The sequence below is a fragment of the Biomphalaria glabrata genome, chromosome 17, assembly GCF_947242115.1.
Source record: "Biomphalaria glabrata chromosome 17, xgBioGlab47.1, whole genome shotgun sequence".
NCBI lineage: Eukaryota > Metazoa > Mollusca > Gastropoda > Planorbidae > Biomphalaria > Biomphalaria glabrata.
The window spans coordinates 25953262-25977041 of NC_074727.1; the positions used below are offsets into that span (position 1 = coordinate 25953262).

At 36.5% G+C, this 23780-nt stretch overlaps 1 protein-coding gene across 1 annotated transcript in view; it reads right to left on the reverse strand.

Moving 5' to 3' along the window:
• LOC106078809 (serpin B3-like) overlaps window positions 1-10644 on the reverse strand; it is a 32938-nt gene extending 22294 nt beyond the window's left edge. The window contains exon 1 of the mRNA XM_056015581.1: window positions 10291-10644. Coding sequence (XP_055871556.1) covers window positions 10291-10578 — 288 coding nt within the window. The 5' untranslated portion in view covers window positions 10579-10644. The remainder of the gene's footprint in view (window positions 1-10290) is intronic.
• Window positions 10645-23780: the final 13136 nt, after the last annotated feature.

The window sequence follows — 23780 nt, forward strand, 5'->3', positions numbered from 1 at the left end:
TATTAGCATACACCTAAAAAATTTACATGAAACGCATCGCTTATTATTATCGTTACCAATTCAAAAATTGCTGTGCGTCTGCTTAGGAGGCCTACATTTTAGTCATTGTAATAATATAAGTATAGTGGAAAATTTTATAACCTGAATGGCTAACACCCCTTTCCGTCAAAATAGAGCGATCCGATAGAATGATTGTGTAAAGATCTATATTCTAGACCTAGATCTACTTATAAAATAAATAAGTTTTTGTTTATTTTTGTTTTAATTATGTAAGCTATATGTAGACAAATAAAAATTGAAATGTTTTCTGTATAATAGTGTAGATCTAAAATTAGTATAGATATTAACCCAATGAAGGTCTCGCTGTCTTGTTTACGTTTTATAAAATGAAAGTCGGTTTTAGATTTATTTTTAAAATGTGTATTCTTCATTAAAAGTATAGTCAAACGTATATTTAAGAGAGTAAAATATTTAACTCTCAATGATTTAAATCTAAAAATAACGCAAAATAGAGTTTATTCAATTTATTAGTCAAAAGACAACATCTGTTTTTAATTTTATTTAGAGCCGAAAGTTTCTGACCTCAATACTTCCACACAGATGGTATCTCGTGGTTTAGTAATGAAGTGGAAAAAATCTCTAGGAAAGGTTCAGCTAGTTGTTCAGCACATTCTTTTAAGATTAGTCCTTGTATACCATCAGGACCACCCGCTTTCATTGGGTTGACGTTTTTGAAAATGTTGCAGACTTGCTCTTTAGTAATCGCTAATTATAAACAGTTGTTAAAACTTTGACATCTTCCAGTGATTTGAGTTTTAGATAATTAAAAGCGTTAGTGTCGAAAGAACAATAGAAATCATTTAACTCGTTGGATAATGTTTTGTCGTCTCTTGTAGCAATATTATTTTTACTTTTGACTTGTGCTCCTGACATTTTGTTCATGATACCCCACGCCTGTCTCATGTCACTTATCTTAATCGAGTCCTCCAGCTTGGTGTGGTAGTTTCTCCTCCCTTCCTCAAAAGCGACGCTGAGATTACGTTGTGCTATTTTCCTTTCCTGTCTGTCGCCACTCATATATGCTTTCTTTTTGATGATTTGCCGTTTTATTTTTGCAATGACGCATGGTTTATTGTTGGGGTATATCTTGATACTCTTAGTACTGATAGTCTTAGTACAGAATTTTATGTAATTCGTCATTGCTTCGACCCATTCTTCCAGATTTGAAGTGGTCTCTTTAAACAAATTCCAGTCGGTGCAGTTTAGACAACCCTGTAGTTTGAGAATGTTGTCTTGAGTCCATTCTTGTACGGTTTTCTGAATGACTTTGCCCTCTTTAAGTTTCGTGCGGTAATTAGGCAGCAGTTGTACTGTTTTGTGGTACGATGATCCTAGTGGTGGCTTTTCACGAGATGTGAATGCTCCTTTAATGTTACAGTAACATAAGTCCAAAGTTCTGTTCTCTCTTGTTGGACATGAGATGTGTTGATAGAAGGTGAGTAGTTCAACCTTCAAGGTGCATTTATTAAAATCACCCAAAATAACTACTGGTGCGTCCGGTGATCTTGTCTGAAACCCATGCACTACGTCAGCGATGATTCCAGCTAAAACCTCTGTCTTGGCTGTAGGCAGAACATAAACAAGGACAATGTAAATAACACAAAAGTCTCGTGGCAAATAAAAAGGTCTCAATAAGAGCGCCAGTAGTTCTAGATCCGGACAGCACATTCTCTTTTTAACCGTGTAGTTGGTACAGTATTTGAGGTTGATGTACACACAGCCCCCCCCCCACACACACACACCTTTCTTCTCCTTAGACTCAGCCGTTCTGTCAGATCTCACGCAAGAGAAACCATCAATAGCAATCAGGTTGTCGTTGTCATCTTCCTCTAACCATGTCTCAGTAAATGCCAATAGACAACTTTCCCTAAAAACGTGGTCATAACGTACATGGGCACGTATCTCATCCACTTTGTTTCTAATTGAGCGGACGTTAGCTAGAATAATCGTAGGAAGTGGTGGGCGAAAAACTCTTCTTCTCAGTCTTTGACGTAGTCCTCCCTTTCCCCTCTTTTCCTTATACTAACAGAGGAAGGGTAGAGACAATTTATATGTGCATAACATGGTGGAAGAGGCTTCCTCTTTAAAAAAAGTTTGAGGAGTTGGTCTCTACCATAATTGATAGATCTAAGACTAGATCGGCCGCCATCTTGGGTCGCCATTTTCTTCTTTTATTTATATTAAAATAAGTAAAGTTGAACAAATCTAGATCTAGTAACGTATGTAATGTAAATACTCATTGTGGAGCCCACCTTGAAAGACAGAAGTCATCTACATAACTAATAATAAATGAACATCCAAAATACATCCATCAAGGCAATAATAAAATTCAATTTGAAAGCACAAATCGCATGTCGCCACAGTGCTGCGCCATTTTGAAAATTGTATTACGTAAGTATTTTATTAGATGGTTTAATAATATGCCTTTTTAATGCGCAATATTATGACCTATGACGTTAATTTCATTTGTACCACTACGCGGCGCATGTAATGGTGCCGCGAGTTACGGAAAAATATGTCCAGACGTAGCTATTTACATTTAGAGCGAAAAATTTTATGTAAAAAAATGTTTTGTAAACTCAAATTTGAAGGTTAATTTTTATTAAATAATGAAATGAATAGACACTTATTTGTATGTTTATGTGTAAAAGTAAAAAACTATGTTTTCTTGAATTAGGGCTAATTTAGATCTAAGAGATTTTCATCTCTGTGCATGCGTGACCTCTCCGTCTTGTCTCATTATGTAGAAATGGTAAACATGACCTAGATCTATAAAATACTATAGCTTTAATTTGAGTTGAGCAACTTTTTTTTTGAGGGTCTTAAGTTTGTTTTAGGGCTACCATACATACGTTACGAGTCCTGTTAGTACCCAAGGTGTAATATAGGCCTATTGGTATAATATGTACAATATCAGGTGGCTGAGCCTCGCTCGGTTAAATAATTTCCTAAGAAAGGTTATATGCCCGAAGTCATTTTGGGAATATTTTTGTAATTACGAAAATGAACGATCAGATAAAGACTACGAATCTAAAGAGTTTAGTGTTCTGTTAGTTCTAATTTGTACATGGCGATTTAATATATGTTCGTCCCCCATACGGGATACGTGCCCTGCCCAGCCTGACTGTCGGACTATAAGAAGTTCATACCGGCTTTTGACATCCATTTATCCCAGTGGTGCTAAAGCATGTGGAGGGATATGGCCTGCTTTTACACATACATCCATTCAGAACTCTCCTGGGCCTTTCGTCACCACGCCCTAACCCCAAGCTTTTTACCGAGGTTTATAGTTAAATCAAAAGAGGCTGCAGCGTACGCAAACTCGTTGACCGCTAGCTAGATATCATGTTCAGTTTGAGCAAGTTAGGCGTAGAGATGCTGTGTTATGACGCGTGCTTTTTCGTTCTGTCAGTTCTCAATGTAATTGTACATGGCGAATAGAATAGAAAGTCCCCCCAACAGTAGGCCTATAGAAAACCACAGCTCACGTCTTACATTGCTTCTTTCGTGTAAAACTATTGGGCTATTATAGGCTTGGTAGAAAGTCTTAGCAGTGTAACTTCTAAAATGGTTATTTTCTGACATTTAATATTGCAATTAATATATTCATTATGGCTCTGAGACATGGACACTTTACAGAAAACAACTAAGACTTCTTGAGTGCTTTCACCAAAGATGCTTGCGCTCCATCATGGACATACGGTGGCAAGACCGCACTACAAACAGCGATGTCCTTGTCAACGCCGGTATGGACAGTATAGAGGGACTTCTTATTATCTGACAGTTATCTCCCGTATGGGAGACGAACGTATGCCAAAGGCAGTCTTTTTTTGGTGAGCTAAAAGGTGGTCGACGTAACAGAGGCGCTCCACGGAAATTCTTCAAAGACCAGCTTAGGCGTCAACTTTCCTTGGCTGACATAGAAGAGAGCACCTGGTTGTATGCGGCCTCCGAACGAGACAGCTGGAGGTGTTTCTGGAAGGCCGCGGGATACACATTTGAGACCAAAAGAAAATCTGCTGCCGAGAACAAACGCAGACGGCGAAAAGAAAATCTAAATCGACCACCTGCGGACAATGGTTACGCTTGCCTTGGGTGTGGCAAAAATATGTAAGTCACAGCTGGGGCTGCGCAGCCACGGGAAATACTGCATTCCTCACTAATCTTTGGACTCGAAGTTCATACCATTTTGCAAGAATATCGCTGTTTGAATTGCGGTCTTTGGTGAAGTCTTTCAAGAAGTCTTAGTTGCTTTCTATAAAGTACTCATGTGTAAGATCTACATAGAAGGGTTGAGAGAATCACTGGTTGACAATGATTTTTGTAGACAGGCGGAGCGATTTATTTCGCCACACTCTCGCTTGGAGGCGTCCAAAAGCACGACTATCCCTGTTCACATATCAACCTCTCTTTAAAGCATTGACGAAAATTTTCACTGACATTACCATCTATCATGTTTAATTCTGTTGGAGGTTTAAGTTGACATTCTGTCATCTTCAATGAAAACTATACTATCTAAACTAGACTTAACTAGATCTAGACTACCGTCGTAACTGAATAACCCCGAGCCTCTCTAGATTGTCTCTAGATCTACACTTTAGATCTTTTTTTTTTACTTAATTTGAATAGATTTATGAAGTCAAGACTCATTTCCTCTCTAATATACGTATGTGTACTCCAATGGTGATTACTAAATGTACCCAAGTCCTGGGCAATACCACAACGACACATACAACGACAGAACAAAGATTCAGAATGCCAATTTACAGACATATAACATGTTTATTACATACTCTGTACTATAATACAGAATCCGTTCAGACAATTGAAATATCCAGTATCAACTAAACAATATAACAGCGTAATATTTCATACTGAATAGTGACAGCACAGAAAAATAATTAGAGTCTACACTTTGACTATATCTATATCCGAAATTCCAACTGTCCTGAACTAGGAAAAAAACCACACTGCCGTATTATGAATTACATTATATTCAACAAAAACATCTCACCAAGTGAAACAATCCAAAACAATAACAGTTTTTGAAGTCAACAACCTGAATTGCCCCCCCCCCATTTCTCATCTACAGTAAACAGAAGACCCAGGCTGACCAGAACTCAGTCCTGACAACCACTGATATAAATCTAACTATAACTCTTGTTACCGCTGCCACCATGTTGATTAACATGAACGAATAATAAGAAAACTCTAAGTAGAAGCTATAGACACCAAATCAGCTGTTTAATTTTACGCCATCTTGGTTGACAACAACAGTTACAAGGGATGTTACTCCCAAACACCGAGTGATGCAACCTATATAAAACACACTTTAACAATCTTGACACTAGATTGTCACTATTCTAGATCTAGCTCTACCTGCCTAAAGTTTATTAATTATTAGATCTAATAGGCCTACATCAACTATCTAGATTATCCTATCTTATATTATTAGAAGATTATTAGGTACTATTCTATACTAGTCGACCGGCGGCGTAGCATACGCCGCTATTTTGCAGGGCCGGCCTTAGGCCACTTATACCTATGCGACCGCAGTGGGGCCCGGACTTTCATAGGACCCGCACTTTCATAGGACCCGCTCTAATTCAAGGTGTATACATTATTAAATTAAACCATTTTATAACAAAACAGATTTCCCGCGCCCTCCTGTCGATTTACCAGGAGCTCCTGGAAATCTCCCAAAATCGCAAAATATACGAAAAAGTCCTTAAAATATACGGAAATATATACACACAAATTGTCATTCACTATGGAAAAGGCCAATCTTTTGCGCGGCATTATGCATCTGCCGTAATTGTGTAATCTGGTGAAAGAAGCTTTTCGCGCCTCAAACTAATGAAGAATTACTTGAGGTCAACAATTCTCGTATATAGATTGAAACATTTGGTAATTTTTGCTATTGGGCGTGATCTATGTTGGAAATAGATGTACTGTACGACTTCGCTACACGCAAGGCTCGTAAAGTAATACTGTACCTAGTAAAGGATGAATAAATGCAAAGACGAATTTATTTTCTAATACAAACTCTTAAATTTCACTTATTATCCGTATCCGTACCCAAACTTGGCCCCGCGAAATCCGTTTCGCATAGGGTTCTACATTGGTTAAGTCCGGTTATGCTATTTAGTGACGGATGAATATTACTTGCTCCTTGCCCCTCTTTTTTCTTTTTCTACTCTTAAATTACCTAATATAACTCTCTCCGTCCGAGTTGCAAAAATAAAAGAGTGATCTTTCCATGGTGTCCAAACTCTTGAGCGTGCTCTGTCGCCTCGATAGTTACTACAGAGTAGATTACCCCCGCCCCTTTTTTTTAACGTAAGGTAGAAATAAAAAAAAAAGAGTGATATTACTTGGTTACAACGGTCCGGCCCTGCTATTTTGTGACTACGTTTAAACTGTTGAGGGAAACGGCGCTATTTTGCATGGCCGGTCTTAGGCCACTGATACCTATGCGACCGAAGTGGGCCCCAACTTTCAAAGGATCCGCACTTTCATAGGACCCACTCTAATTCAAGGTCTATACATTTTTGATTAAACCATTTTATTTTATAACTTAAAACATATTTCCCGTGCCCTCCTGTCGATTTACCAGTAACTCCTGGAATTCTTCCGAAATCGCAAATATACGAAAAATTCATTAAAGTATACTGAAATATATATAAAAAAATTGTCATTTTGGGTTGTCATTCAATATGGAAAAAAATTCTCGAAGATAGATTAAAACATTTGGTAATTCTTGCTATTGAGTGGGATCTATGTAGGAAACAGAATTATTATGAAATATACTGTATGACTTTGCTATAAGCAGTGGGCCTCACTTTCAAAGGGTCCGCACTTTCATAAGACCCGCACTAATTCAAGGTGTATACATTATTAAATTAAACAATTTTTAGCGGCCCCCGAAAGGGGAAAAGACGCTTTTAGTTTTGTGCGAAATGTCTGTCCGTCTGTCCCGTTTAGATCTCGTAAACTAGAAAAGATATTGAAAATCCGACATAACAATATTTTAGACCATTCAAAGTTCTGATGCAACGGCTACTTTTTTTTTTCCTGAAAGCGAAAAATCTAATTTTTAAAATCAGTTATGCATGCAGTTTTTTAAAGAGAAAAAGCTAATTAGTATGCATTATAAGTTAGACCTAATTTAAAACGAATAGTAATCTTATAAACTTCATTTTCTTGAATAATTGAATGTAAGCGCAGTAGATTAGAATTCAAATAACAGATGAAGCCTGTCAAAACAATTACATTATATAAAGTCCAGGAGAGGCTCGGTAAAGCGCTTAGCTTCCGAACCGAGGGTCCCGGGTTCGAATCCTGGTGAAGACTGGGATTTTTAACTTCGGAATCCTTGGGCGCCTCTGAGTCTACCCAGCTCTAATGGGTACATGACATTAGTTGGGGAAAAGTAAAGGCGGCTGGTCGTTGTGCTGGCTACATGACACCCTCGTTAACCGTAGGCCACAAAAACAGATGAACTTTACATCATCTGCCCTATAGACCACAAGGTCTGAAAGGGGAACCAATTAGGCCAGGCTCACATCTAACTTTGCATTCACTTGCACCCATCCCTTGATCTGCAGCACCATTGGGGCACTACACAAGATCTGTCAATCTTGTTTCTCCATTCTTATCTCTCATTTGTCTTTGATATAATTTCATTTGGATGTTCTTTCTGAAAATATTGAAGCCTGCCTGGTTGGACCACTTCGGGGGCCGATTTTAAGTTTGTGTTTTCACACAAACTGTCTTTGTAACCTTGTATAACTTAAAACAGATTTCCAGCGACCTCCTGTCAATTTAACAGGAACTCCTGGAAATCTCCCGAATTTGCAAAATATACGAAAAAGTCCTTAAAATATACGGAAATACATAGAAAAAATTTGTCATTTTGGGTGTCATTCAATGTGGAAAACGTCAATCCTACGCGCTATTAATAAAAATGGCATTACGCATTAGCCGTAATTTTGTAATCAGGTGAAAGAAGCTTCTCGCACCTCAAACTAATGAAGAATTACTTGATGTCAACTATTCTCGAAGATAGATTGAAACATTTGGTAATTTTTGCTATTGAGCGTGATCTATGTTGGAAATAGATGTACTGTACGACTTCGCTACACGCAAGGCTCGTAAAGTAATTTTGTATGTAGTAAAGGATGAATAAAAAGCATAGAAATCCGTTTCGAATAGGGCCACACAATGCGTAAGTCCGGCCCTTTTATTTAATGTTTGTAAAATGTTTTACATGTTTCGGATGTTCCTTCAGAGTTGACGATAGTTTACTTCCTAGTCCAAACCTCCCGCATGGGATGGGAGCGGGCAGGGTTTGACAGTCCAGCGCGCAGCCATCTGTAGCGAGCTATGAAAACGTGTTCTCCCCCCCCCCTTGTTTTTTTTTCGTGGGGTGACTATCCGCAGAAATAAGAGAGTGATCTTCCCATTTATTTCTCGTCTGACCTGATTAGGGAAGGAGAGATTTATATTATAAGATAGAGTCTATATCTAGATCTAGAAAAATTATATAGCTAGTCTAGTCTAGATCAGACTCTGTAGACCTAATATACTAATCTAATTATAATTGTCATCGAGTCCGAAGATTAATGAGGAATGCAATATTTCCCGTGGCTAGGCAGCCCCAGCTGTGACCTACAGATTTTCCCAAATCCAGGGCAAGCATAACCATTGAGTTACCATTGTCCACCGATTACGATTTTCTTTTCGCCTTTAGGCCTTAACTAAATATAATAATAACTATAATAATATAATAATAATAACTATAATTATGTGCAAATGAAATCGTCACGACTAAGGTGCCATTGAATATTCCACACCCTTTATAGTGCAAAGGATTACTTGCCTATAATAAAGCGTACATGGTCAGCCAATTGCCAATTATAGTTGCTTACAATAATGACTTATCCTTACTACTGTACTTTAGTCGAAGCTCTACTTGTTAGGTTGTTACTTAGATAGGCCTAATTTAGTTAATTAATTTAAAGGTGTAAAAAATGGGCTTAAATTTAATTAGATAACCAGAATCAAGACGGGTGCACGTACATTGTCGGCCATCAACTCTTGATAAGCCTAGGCTAATCTACTACATTAACTTATCTTTACAACAATACTTTAGTGGAAGTTTTACTCATTCCGTTGTTACTTAGAATTTGATTGATTTAGGCCTAACAGTGCAAAAAAAAATTTTTGAATTTGATAACTCAAAATCCTACGGGGTGCATGTGCACCACATTGCACCCTCCTGCTGGTGCCCATGTACGTAGATCTATCTTTACACTTAAATAGTTACACACTGTACACTGTATAACACCACCACCTACTCAGCTTGAAACAAAGATATAGGCATATTCCTTGTTCCATATGCAGTTACAAATTTTTACAAATACTTCTTCTTCCCTAGTTTGAGTTTTGAGTTTTTGGCACATCGGCACAATTTAGGCCATGTCGTGCCCGTAATCCCTCGATCAAGGATAACTCTCCTTTACAAAAGCTCTAGATCTAATTTTTAAAACTACACTTTGCTCAGATAGTTTTTTTTTACTTTGACACATGAAAATACAATTTGACTAGAGTAACACCTTTAGTAAAATCACTAAATTTAGAAAGCCTTCAGGACAGAAGACTTAAAAGTAAAGTAGCAATTATACATAAAACAACTGAACCATAATCTTCAAATACAAAAACAAAATTTAATAAAATACTCAGAAAGACACAAAGATAAAGGCACATTCCTCATCCCATATGCTAGGAAATTTGTACAAATACTCCTTCTTCCCTAGTGCTATTAGAGCATGGAATGGGTTGACTGAGCTAGCCAGGAAAACCAGTGATTTGACAGAATTTAAGTCATGACTGAATGCATGACGCGTAGGACGTAATCATCTTCTATTTTGAAGTAACGTCTGTATGGAGATAAGATAAATTTGTGTTTCAAAAGCATTTTTACATAAACTCGTTCCTTATATCTGCGAATTCAGAATTCCTGACGCACAATCTTTCATTAGACAATACCGAATTTTACATTCACTCATTCCGCATTCGCTTTACCTATAGTATTATTATTTCGTTTAATTGTTTACAAAAACTCTCAGTAACGACAGTATCGACAGTGATAAGCAAATTAAGACCCGCGGGCCGCGGGTAATATATGTCTAGTCTGTTGATAAAATAAGCTAGAAGAGAAACATTTACCTCTAATGCCTTCTCCATAACATCCCTTGTTTCATTTCTGGCCCCTAGATACGTCATGGATAGTGCGGCATGGATTCCCAGTGGACTGAAAAGTACATTGTCTGATTTGTTGGCTAAATTCCAGTACATGTCTTGAGAAAATAGACTCACGGCACTAGACAATTCTTGAACATCGACGTCATTGCTTAACTTTAAAGAAACGCTACTCTTAATCGTCATAATCACAAGTTGAATAAAGAATATCTGTAATATTGTAGATTTTCCCCCCATCGTTTGCTTTATTTCCATTTATAATGTTATCCAAAATCGCCAAAGCAAATAGTCAACATTGGCTTTATTGATTTAATTAAGCAAGTAACATTTCAGTGTTAATAGGCGTGCTCCTTTATTTCTCAACAATGTAGTTGCTGTATACCTATTAGGTGTCATTCTTCTCGAAAAAAAATGTTTCCTGCTTAAATAGTTTAATCACTTAAATGCAAATGTTTTGAGCTTGTAATTGCAAAATAGAGAATAAGGCTCTAATCAAGTAAGAATGATTGAAGCCGCAAGAAAAAAAAGATATAGGCCTATAATAATTATCTTGAAATTATTTATCTTCCTAGTGATAGATGAATATTACCTGATGTTCAAGGGTTAAAATATTTTAAAATACGAAGGCCGTTCATGTGAGTTCTGCCTCTGCTGAATGGATAGTCTGTACTATTAATTACTATTATAATTGCTGTATTGATTTTTCAAGTGTTGGTTTTGTTTTTTTTTTTGTAACAGCCTGCAAAGGAAAAATGTCGCTCTTGGTCTTTAAAGGCGCACTTGTTTTTTAGCGGCCCCCGTAAAGGGAAAAGCCGCTATTAGGTTTGTGCAAATGTCCATCTGTCCGTCTGTCACACTCAGATCTCGAAAACTAGAAAAGAAAAATTTCACCATGCGATGCGACTTGAAAAGTTTAGGTGCAACGGCTACTTTTGGTTTTCTAAAAGCAAACCGTTTAGTTTATAAAATTAATTATGCAAGCGAATTATAAAACAATTACGTAAATGTAAGGGAGGCAATGTTACAATAATGTTAACAAAGAAAGACAATTTTTGTGTGTATTTTCAGTATCACAAAGTCAAATATATTTATAAATTGTACAAGAAATGTTCACAACAAATATAAATATTAGTTAAAGGTGTTTTTTCTGGTAAACTAGCTGCTAAAATTAAAAGAAAAGATTTATATTTGTTTATAAAGGCTAAGATTGCACTTTGTATGTAAATATCACGCACATTTTTTAAAATGGACTTTTTATGCAGTGACTTTCGAGCAGTAGCATAACGCCGTGGCATTATATTACACCAAACTAATTTTTTTTTTAAATTTAAATAATCAGATTTTATTTATTTTTTGTTTAGTGCCCCCATTAGGATAAAAGACGATTATTTTTGTGCGTTTTTTCTGTTGGTCGGTCTATCCCTCACGTTTATATAAATAATACAAACAAACACGAAACGCTATTGAAAATCTGATTTAACCTTTAATGTTCCTTCCAAAATATTGCAATAGTTTTAAGTATCTATAATAGATTGTTCCCAATGTTTTGTGAAAAACAAATCAATGCCAACGAATGTTTTGTGCTCTTCTAAGTTATATTACATGTGTTTTCCGTGCTATGAACTATGAAAAACTATGAAGTTGTTCCGGATATTGTTTTATAAAAAATATTATGTCAAACAATTATTTGAAATAGCATCATTGACTTACCCTTATATTCTTGGACAATAAGTCACTATAGTTTAATTATCGATATCCAATTGTTCCGTATTTTAAACTTAAAACAAATTTATGTCAAATGATTTTTTTTTCAAAAATATCGACAATAGGTTGTTCAGGATTTAAAATGAGAAAGTAATTTACTAGAAACGATTACTGAAAAACAATTTTCAGATTTATTTTACATTGAATTTTCTTGCTGAAACATATGTGAGCTTGCGCTCCCAGAGCTATTTTTTTGTGTGTATTTTTATAGGCTAGAGCTATTTTTTTTTTTATTCTATTTTTTATAGGCTAGTGCCAGAAATAATATTTGTACTTCCACTTTTGTTATATGGGTTAGGGCGGGTAGTATAAATAGTAAAATCCAGGCTACATCCTGTACAGTTGACCAGCGGTCAGTAAAGTATATCACTGTCTGTGTGACAGTTGATGATCTTAGTGATCTGGCGTATGATAATTTAATCATTGTTGTATTTCTGTACCTGGGACATCAAGTAAGTGTAGAAATATTTTATATTTTCTTTTACTTGATCTATGTCACACTATGTGTAAATATGCTAGATATATTTTAATTTAGTTTTTTGGAATATTTTTAAAAAGAGTTGACAGTTGTTCCCAACATGCTGTATTAAAAATGGCGGCGGCCAGCTTAGCCTGATATGAATATGTTGTTCATGCTCTAGATCTAGTAGAATATATGATTTTGTATTTATAGTTTTACATTTATGTATTACAGGCTATTTTTACTGCTGATAATAACTGCAGAATATAGCTGCTGAAATACATGCTGCTATTTTTACTGCTACTATAGCTGCTATTACTCTGCTGCATTTATTACTGCTATTGATAGTATTCAGTATGTTTCTGTAGACTCTAGATCTATTCTAATTCTAGGGAATCCAGTGTTATTGCTGCTTTAAGCTGCTATTACTCTGCTGCATTTATTACTGCTTTTGTTATTGCTTTTGTAGATCTAGGGAATCTAAATCTAGTGTTATTTTGTTGTGTTGCCTTAGACCACTTAGTGGCTTAGTTATAGTCTGTTTCTGTTCTTAGTGAATACTAATAGTAAGGTACTAAGGCTAAGATGTTCTTGTTTTGGTTTTAGTTATGGGTTGGTTGTAGTATTAGAATAGTGTAGATTTGTAGATCTAGGTCTAGTGTAGCAGTTGTAGTGATTTAGTTAGATGGTTAGTTTTGTTGGTGTTTGGTAGTGGTGTAGATTTAGAGGGTTTTAGTTAGTTGCTTTGTTCAATTGTAGTGGTTAGTGTACATATTGGAAAACACTAACCATAGATAAACACCAAAACCTTAAGGACATAAACGAGCTTTTCATAGAAACTTTACACAACCAATCAGATCAAATCATTAAAAAGCCAACTAGATTAAACAACTCATTAGATCTCTTCTTAACCAACAGACCTGGATTAGTAGTTGATTATGATATTATCCCTGGTCTATCAGACCATGAGATCATAAAAATACACAGTCAGATAAAAGCAGTAGCCAATACAAAACCCAAAAGAAAAATCTTACTCTGGAATAAATGTAACCTAACACAACTACACCAAGCTGCATTAAACTTTCAACAAACATTCTTATTAGAAAAAGACATTAACCAACCAGTCGATGACCTCTGGAAATTCATTAAAAACCATCTTATAGAAAATCATATACCAACTAAATACACATCAAACAAAATAAATAAATGCTGGTTTAATAATAGACTAAAGAAGCTTTGTAAACAGAAGGAAAACCTATATAGAAAATTTAAAGAAACTAATGCAGAAAGAGTTTACAAAAAATATATAAAAATTAAACACTTAACCCAAAAAGTAAGCAGACAGCTGCAGAGTGAATACATAAACAATGTAATATCTAAAGATAACAACAAAAACCTATGGTCGTACATTAAGTCTAAGAAAATAGAAACAACAGGCATAGCACCATTAAAAGATGAACATAACATAATACATAATGATAATGAAACTAAAGCAAACATCCTAAACAAATACTTTACATCAGCATTCTCAGCCCCAGGAGACAAAGACATATTACTGAATTTGAACCAAGTAGACAACATAGAAGATATAGTAGTACAAGAAAATGGAATTCAAAAAGTATTAGCCAACACCAAACCAAATAAAACATCTGGACCTGATGGTATTCCAGCTAGATTACTCAAAGAACTAAGCAATGAGCTAGCCCCAGTGTTCAAAATACTCTTTCAGGCTTCACTTAACCAGGGCAGAGTACCAAAGGACTGGAAAGAAGCTAATGTCACCCCACTATTTAAAAAAAGGAGAAAAATCTGACCCAGGAAACTACAGACCAGTATCACTTACCAGCATCACATGTAAAATCCTAGAACACATAATATGTAGCAACATCATAAACCACTTAGACAAGCATAATGTCCTCACACCATACCATCATGGCTTTAGGAAATATAGATCATGTGAAACACAACTAATAGGACTAATTGATGATTTTTCAAAAGGTTTAGATAATAGTGAACAAATAGATGCTATCTTACTAGATTTTTCTAAGGCTTTTGACAAAGTTCACCACCATAGTTTGCTTAAAAAATTAAAATATTTCGGCATTAATGGTCCACTGCATCAGTGGATTAAAGATTTTCTGATAGGGAGAGAACAAACTGTAATAATAAATGGCTCTAAATCAACACCGATAACAGTAAACTCAGGTGTATCTCAAGGTACAGTCTTGGGTCCACTACTATTTTTAATTTACATAAATGATTTACCAAATTGCATTACTTCAGGAACAAAAGTCAGATTATTTGCAGACGATTGCATAATATATAGAACAATAAAAACAACACAAGACACAGATTTTTTACAAAGAGAATTAGATGAATTACAGAAATGGGAATCAAATTGGAGCATGTCTTTCCACCCCAGAAAAATGTCAGTTGTTAAGAGTAACAAAAAAACTAAAACAAATTAATTCCACTTATCTTATTCATGGCAAACCAGTAACACAGACTAAAAACGCAAAATACCTAGGTGTTATAATAAATGAAAAACTGTCATGGAATCCACATATTGATGAAACTACAAAAAAATCAAACAAAGCATTAGGATTTTTTTTAAAGAAATTTCTATAAATCAAATAAGAACATAAAACTAAAATGTTATTTAACCTTGGTTAGACCAATAATAGAATATGCATCCTCCGTTTGGGACCCCTCAACTCAAGAAAACATTAAGAAACTGGAACAGACACAAAATAGAGCAGTGAGATTCATAACAAACGAATATTCACATTTGACTAGAGTAACACCTTTAGTAAAATCACTAAATTTAGAAAGTCTTCAGGACAGAAGGCTCAAAAGTAAAGTAGCAATCATACATAAAACACTGAACCATAATCTTCAAATACAAAAACAAAATTTAATAAAATACTCTGAAAGACACCAAGATAAAGGCACATTCCTCGTCCAATATGCTAGGACAAATTTGTACAAGTACTCCTTCCTCCCTAGTGCTATTAGAGCATGGAATGGGTTGCCTGAGCTAGCCAGGAAAACAAGTGACTTGGCAGAATTTAAGTCATTGGTTAATATGCATGACTAAATGCATGACGCGTAGGACGTAATCATCTTCTTTTTTGAAGTAACGTCTGTATTATATAAGATAAGATAAGATATTATATTTTATTATTGATTTATTTTTTTTGTATATGTAAATAAAGTTTCATTTTGTCTTTCAAGTAAAGTTTCGTTGGTGCTTTCATTTAGTTTAGGTTAGTATAGTTTAGTATGTCTGGTTACTTAGGTGACTCTAGCCCCTTGGTCGTAGACTGAGTTGTCACAGATGAAACCCACCCATTAGCGCTAACATCTGCCTACTGTTATAAAATTTAATGTTGAGCAGAGAATAGGTCTCACTCAGCGCCTTCTGACCTGCTCACACATATTAAGTTTTTTTTTTATCTGTAAAGAATGTTCCGGATTTGGTTTTGAAAAAGAAATCAAGCTACATTACTTAACTTTGTTACAAATCGTCTCCGAAATTGTTCCAATTTTTATATGAAAATACTACTAACACAAATAACTGTTTGAAATTCCTCTTGTAATAAATAAAAACAAATAATATTTTTCTCTACGAATATCGGTTGTTCCGGATTTTTATGATAAACATTTTAACTTTATTTATGTAAAATTGCACTTATGTCGTATATCCTATACTCTTAAGCGAGCAATTCTTGTATGTATGTATATATATTTATATATATAATATCAGGTGACCGAGCCTCGCTCGGATTAATAATTTGTTAAGGAAGGATATATACCCGAAGTCATTTTGAGAATATTTTTGTACCAGGTGGCCGAACCTCGCTCGGTTAAATAATTTCAGAAGGATATATACCCGAAGTCATTTTGAGAATATTTTTGTACCAGGTGGCCGAACCTCGCTCTGTTAAATAATTTCGGAAGAATATATACCCGAAGTCATTTTGAGAATATTTTTGTACCAGGTGGCCGAACCTCGCTCTGTTAAATAATTTCGAAAGGATATATACCCGAAGTCATTTTGAGAATATTTTTGTACCAGGTGGCCGAACCTAGCTCTGTTAAATAATTTTGGAAGGATATATACCCGAAGTCATTTTGAGAATATTCTTGTAATTACGAAAATGAACGATCGGATAAAGACTACTAATCTGAAGAGTTGTTTTAGTGTTCTGTTAGTTCTAATTGTAGGCCTAATTGAACATGTCGATTAAATTTAAAGTCTTTTAAGTCCTCCTACAGTCTAGACAAACTACAGCTCAAGTCCGTCTTAATGTTTTGCAATCCATCTTTTGCGTAATTCTATTGTAGGCTTACTATTATTGGCTTGGAAGAAAGTCTTTGCAGTGTAACTTCTCTACGTTATAGGGTAAAACATGCACTTAGTGACAAAGTAAAATGGCTCATTTTTTCTTATTAGACTTAAATCATTGCATTAGTTTTCTAAAGAAACGTTTCCGTAGGGCACCTCTGTTACGCCGAATAATATGCTCGTTACCCATACGGGATACGTGCCCTGCCCAGCCTGACTGTCGGACTATAAGAAGTTCATACCGGCTTTTGCCATCCATCCATCCCAGTGGTGCTATGACCTGCTTTTACACATCCCTCCATTCAGATCTCTCCTGGGCTTTCCGTCAACACGCCCTCACTCCAAGCTTTTTACCGAGGTTTATAGTTAAATCAAAAGAGGCTGCAGCGTACGCAAACTCGTTGACCGCAAGATGGATATCATGTTAAGTGTGAGCAAGTAAGGCGTAGAGAAGCTGTGTTATGACCATTTCCATTGTTTTGGTACAGGGCAGTAGACATCGAAGCATGGACACATGGTAATAATTCACCAGCAAAATAATAATAATAATAAGGCTTGTCTTAGAGTCCGAAAATTAATGAGGATTGCAGCTGTGACCTACATATCTTGCCACATCCAAGGCAAGCATAACCATTGTCCGCGGTGCTCGATTAAGATTTTCTTTTAGCGTCTGCGTCTGTCCTCGGCAGCAAATTTTCTTTTGGTCTCAAATGTGTATCCTCGGTTTGTATAGAGGGAATTCTTTAAGTCCGACAGTTACGCTGGACAGAGCAGTATTCTATATGGGAGACGAATCTCAGACGAACGCATGCCAAAGGCAGTCTTTTTTGGTGAGCTAAAAAGTGGTCGACGTAACACCGAAACGCTTAAAACACCAGCTTATGGCGCAAACTTGCCTTAGCTGACAGAAGAGAGCACCTGGTTGCTTGCAACCTCAGAACGAGACAGCTGGAGGTCACCAGCAAAATAAACAACAAAGTAAAAGGTATCTACACCGCTCTACACAATTAAAGTGTAAACAACTTATTAAGCACTTAAAATAAAATAACTAATCATACATCGGCACATTTAATTTCATTACTTTTATTTCATATTTCTATAATAAATCAATCTACAGTAAGATGGTGCGCAAATGTTTAATTAGGTCTATTGATTCTTTAAAACTCGTTATTGTTTGCAAAGAAATATTTTAGTGTACTGCGGTAAGCCTAGTGACGTAAGCAGCGTTTTTCCCGTTTACGTCATGGAAAATTTTCATTCATAAAACATTCTAGCCAAAATTAATTTTTCGATAATGAGGCATTTTCAAACCGATATAGCGGTCGATCTCAAGTTTTCCCAATGTGGCCAATGAGTTGAGAATTTTTTTCTCACTATTATGCACATACCTTGAAATTTTAAAGAAAATCGTTAGAGCCGTTTTCGAAATAAAATTTATATATATATATATCCTATACTCTTAAGCGAGCAATTCTTGTATGTATGTATATATTTTTTATCCTATACTCTTAAGCGAGCAATTCTTGTATGTATGTTGCTGGTGACCTCCAGCTGTCTCGTTCTGAGGTTGCATGCAACCAGGTGCTCTCTTCTGTCAGCTAAGGCAAGTTTGCGCCATAAGCTGGTGTTTTAAGCGTTTCGGTGTTACATCGACCACTTTTTAGCTCACCAAAAAAGACTGCCTTTGGCATGCGTTCGTCTGAGATTCGTCTCCCATATAGAATACTGCTCTGTCCAGCGTAACTGTCGGACTTAAAGAATTCCCTCTATACAAACCGAGGATACACATTTGAGACCAAAAGAAAATTTGCTGCCGAGGACAGACGCAGACGCTAAAAGAAAATCTTAATCGAGCACCGCGGACAATGGTTATGCTTGCCTTGGATGTGGCAAGATATGTAGGTCACAGCTGCAATCCTCATTAATTTTCGGACTCTAAGACAAGCCTTATTATTATTATTATTTTGCTGGTGAATTATTACCATGTGTCCATGCTTCGATGTCTACTGCCCTGTACCAAAACAATGGAAATGGTCATAACACAGCTTCTCTACGCCTTACTTGCTCACACTTAACATGATATCCATCTTGCGGTCAACGAGTTTGCGTACGCTGCAGCCTCTTTTGATTTAACTATAAACCTCGGTAAAAAGCTTGGAGTGAGGGCGTGTTGACGGAAAGCCCAGGAGAGATCTGAATGGAGGGATGTGTAAAAGCAGGTCATAGCACCACTGGGATGGATGGATGGCAAAAGCCGGTATGAACTTCTTATAGTCCGACAGTCAGGCTGGGCAGGGCACGTATCCCGTATGGGTAACGAGCATATTATTCGGCGTAACAGAGGTGCCCTACGGAAACGTTTCTTTAGAAAACTAATGCAATGATTTAAGTCTAATAAGAAAAAATGAGCCATTTTACTTTGTCACTAAGTGCATGTTTTACCCTATAACGTAGAGAAGTTACACTGCAAAGACTTTCTTCCAAGCCAATAATAGTAAGCCTACAATAGAATTACGCAAAAGATGGATTGCAAAACATTAAGACGGACTTGAGCTGTAGTTTGTCTAGACTGTAGGAGGACTTAAAAGACTTTAAATTTAATCGACATGTTCAATTAGGCCTACAATTAGAACTAACAGAACACTAAAACAACTCTTCAGATTAGTAGTCTTTATCCGATCGTTCATTTTCGTAATTACAAGAATATTCTCAAAATGACTTCGGGTATATATCCTTCCGAAATTATTTAACAGAGCTAGGTTCGGCCACCTGGTACAAAAATATTCTCAAAATGACTTCGGGTATATATCCTTTCGAAATTATTTAACAGAGCGAGGTTCGGCCACCTGGTACAAAAATATTCTCAAAATGACTTCGGGTATATATCCTTCCGAAATTATTTAACAGAGCTAGGTTCGGCCACCTGGTACAAAAATATTCTCAAAATGACTTCGGGTATATATCCTTTCGAAATTATTTAACAGAGCGAGGTTCGGCCACCTGGTACAAAAATATTCTCAAAATGACTTCGGGTATATATCCTTCTGAAATTATTTAACCGAGCGAGGTTCGGCCACCTGGTACAAAAATATTCTCAAAATGACTTCGGGTATATATCCTTCCTTAACAAATTATTAATCCGAGCGAGGCTCGGTCACCTGATATTTACATTTAATTTTCTAACTAAACGTTTACAAAAATTTAATTATCGTTAATATTATTTTCCGATTCTTAAGTAAAAAAACTTCCTAAAACCAAAATATGTTATAAAAATCTCTCCACGAGGCTATGGTACATCTAATTTTCATACGGGACTATTCAAAAATTTAAATAACGGTATAACGGACCAACCGACAAAACATTCAACGTTTTCACCCCCCTCCCCATTGGTGTCGCCCAACGACCCCAGACATACGCTTGAAACTAGTAGACCCTAATGCCACTAAGCTAAGTCGTCCATCTAACGACCTTCAAATCCTAGCACTGGAGACCATTGATGGCTTTTTGAATATACTGATGGGTAGGCATTGATAGATTCTGGAAGAGCAGGCTATGGAGCCTACATCGACTTTCTTGGCTCTTACTCAGTGAAATCTTTGGACCATGTGGTAGTGTTTGCAGTTTTGATGCGGAGACCATGGCAGTCTGTGAAGCCTTAAAGGTCATTGACTCTCAACTCGGCGAATGACATTTGAGGGCAACATATATTGTTGTGGTCACTGACACAAAATCTGTACTACAGGTTTTGCAAAGCCCAGGACCATGGCCTCCCAATGTCGACACTGTCATCATGGTTTCACACAACATAAAGCAACGCACCCCTGTAATAATGCAGTGGGTACCGAGTCACATAGGTGTGACTGGCAACACTATTGCAGACTCCTTGGCCCAAAGTGAGGGCAAATTCCACCCACTGAACAGGCTGTAAGTTTTCATTTTGCTCTGGCTATAATTCAAAAAACAGAAATGGAAAAGTGGTTTGAGTGCTGGGACAAGTCCCAAAACGCCCATGGAGTCTGGGAGCGCATGAGGCGTCCTGACCGCACTTCCCCGTGGTGGAGGCTGTCCAGGCCTGAGCAAGCTATTATAGCACAGTGCAGGACAGGCCACTGTCCTGTTGGCTCATATTTCTCACGGCTATGGACACATTTCGATTCACGGTGCCCCCGCTGCGGGGAAGAAGAGGAAACCGTGCCTCATATTCTTTTTGACTGCCCCAGACTTGCTGATCTCCGCCTCGACAGGTTTGGGAAACTAAAAATTTTCGACCTTTATGGTGGCTTGTATGCACTACGCAAGACAGCAGGGTTTCTGTTTAGGGTTTTTGCAAGAGAGGATTTAAGCCTCTCAAGCCCTCACTCAAATGGAGTTTGATGATGATGATGATCTTGCTTATCTCCGCCTCGACAGGTTTGGGAAACTAAAAATTTTCTACCTATATGGTGGCTTGTATGCACAAGACAGCAGGGTTTCTGTTTTGGGTTTGAGGTTTATGGTTTTAGTTTTGAGAAGCTCTTATACATTTTCTAGAGTATTTAAAATAGCCACATAAATTTCTCTTCTATATATATAATTCTCTTCGTCGCTTAAGAGTTTGGGCGAGAAGAAGAAATTAAGGAAAGATCACTCTCTTATTTCTGCGGATAGTCACCCCACGAAAAAAAAAAAGAGGGGGGAGAACAAGTATTCACCGGTCACTACGGATGGCTGCCTGGTCATGCGGTTTGCGCGCTAGACTGTCGTTTGGATTTATCAAACCCTGCCCTCTCCCATCCCCCTTTGTGCTGAAGGAACATCCGAAACAGGTAAAACATTTTACAAACACTAAATAGAAGAGTCTGACTTAAACATTGTGACCAAGAGGTCATTGAAATAGAACAAGTAATCTACTATGTATATTCACCCGTCACTAAATAGCAGGGCCGGACTTCACTATTGTTGGGTCCTACGCGTAACGGATTTTGCGGGGCCAAGTTTGGTTAGGAAAGCGGATAATAAGTAAAATTTAAGAGTTTGTATTAGCAAATAAATTCGTCTATGCATTTTATACATTCTTTACTACGTACAGAACTACCTTACGAGCCTTGCGTGTAGCGAAGTCATACAATATATCATAATAATTCTGTTTCCTACATAGATCACGCTCAATAGCAAGAATTACCAAATGTTTTAATCTTCTATCTTATCTTATATAACCTCAAGTAATTCTTCATTAGTTTGAGGCTCGAAAAGCTTTTTTCACCAGATTACACAATTACGGCTAATGCATAATGCTGTTTTTATTTATCGCGCGTAGGACTAGGGCTTTCCATATTGAATGACACCCCCAAAATGACAATTTTTGTCTATATATTCCCTATATTATAAGGACTTTTTCGTATCTTTTGCAATTTCGGGAGATTTCCAGGAGTTCCTGGTAAATCGACAGGAGTGTGCGGGAAATCTGTTTTAAGTTATAAAATGGTTTTATTTAATAATTTATACACCTTGAATTAGCGCGGGTCCTATGAAAGTGCGGGTCCTATAAAAGTACGGGGCCCACTGCGGTCGCATAGGTTGCAGTGGCCTAAGGCTGGCCCTGCAAAGTAGTGGCGTATGCTACGCCGACTGTCAAATAGTAGTACTAAAATAGCTAAAATAGTCAACATACCATGGTCGATGTTAGAGAATTTGATTTTAGAAAAAAAAAAAGGGTCAGATAAAATTTCCTACTTCATATCATTAAGTCATAAGACTTTAGTGAATCTATCATTGAAATTAAACTTTTAATGTGTGTCTTTTCATTATTTCAACTTGAAGCTCTTAGAGTTTGCCAGCAATTACAAACTCACTGTAGCTAACCCGTTATTCCCACACAAAACATCACAAATAACTACACTGCACGCCCCATATAATAAAACGCACAGGCAGATCGACTAGACCAGTGGTTCCAAAACTATTTTGTCTCGTAGACCCCTTGCCATGTTTTCTGGTTTTCCGTAGACCCCTGCTTAAGTTATATTGAATTTTTGAGAATTCATCAATTTCAAATTACACATTTTGTTTAAAACAATTTCTAGCTAGTGACACGAGTAGTGATGAGAACTAAACTAATTTTTTTTAGTTAAACTAAAACTAAGTTTGAACTAAAAAAAAGTAATTAAACTTTTAGTTAATCACAAATTGAAAAAATTAGTTAAACTAAACTAAGAAACTTTAGTTAAACTTTTACTAACTATTTTGACCATTTTTAAGGACGAAACAGCCAAACATGAAAAATATAAAGCACAACGAATCTCTTTAGCAAAATGTAATAAACATTTATTTATGCACATGAAAAAAGATTTAAATGTCTTTATGGGATAGATGTAGATCTTAATAGAATCACTAGAATGATACTTATAGAAAGAAATTAGAAGTAGGCCTAATTGTCCAAGTTCTAATATTCTAAGTGACCTTTAGAAGTTATGATAAAACTGCATGTTGACTCTCTAACTAACTCTAGATTCTAGAATATTCTGGATCTAGTATCTTCTACAAACGAAATGATCAGAAATATAATCTGGATCTAGAATTAATCTAGCTACTAGACCTAGATAAAATAATTAATATTTTAATCTAAAAATAATGTTTGTTTGTTTGTTAAATGTTTTACATGTTTCGGATGTTCCTTCAGAGTTGAAGATAGTTTACTTCCTAGTCCAAACCTCCCGCAGGACGACGGGGGATGGGAGCGGGCAGGGTTTGAACCCTCGACCGTCGATAAATCCGAACGACAGTCCAGCGCGCAAACCGCACGACCAGGCAGCCATACATCTAAGAAATACTAGTTACTATTACTACTACTAGATCTAAAATCTAGATAGACTCTAGTAGATATCTTAGTAACGCTAGATCTAGAGTTTT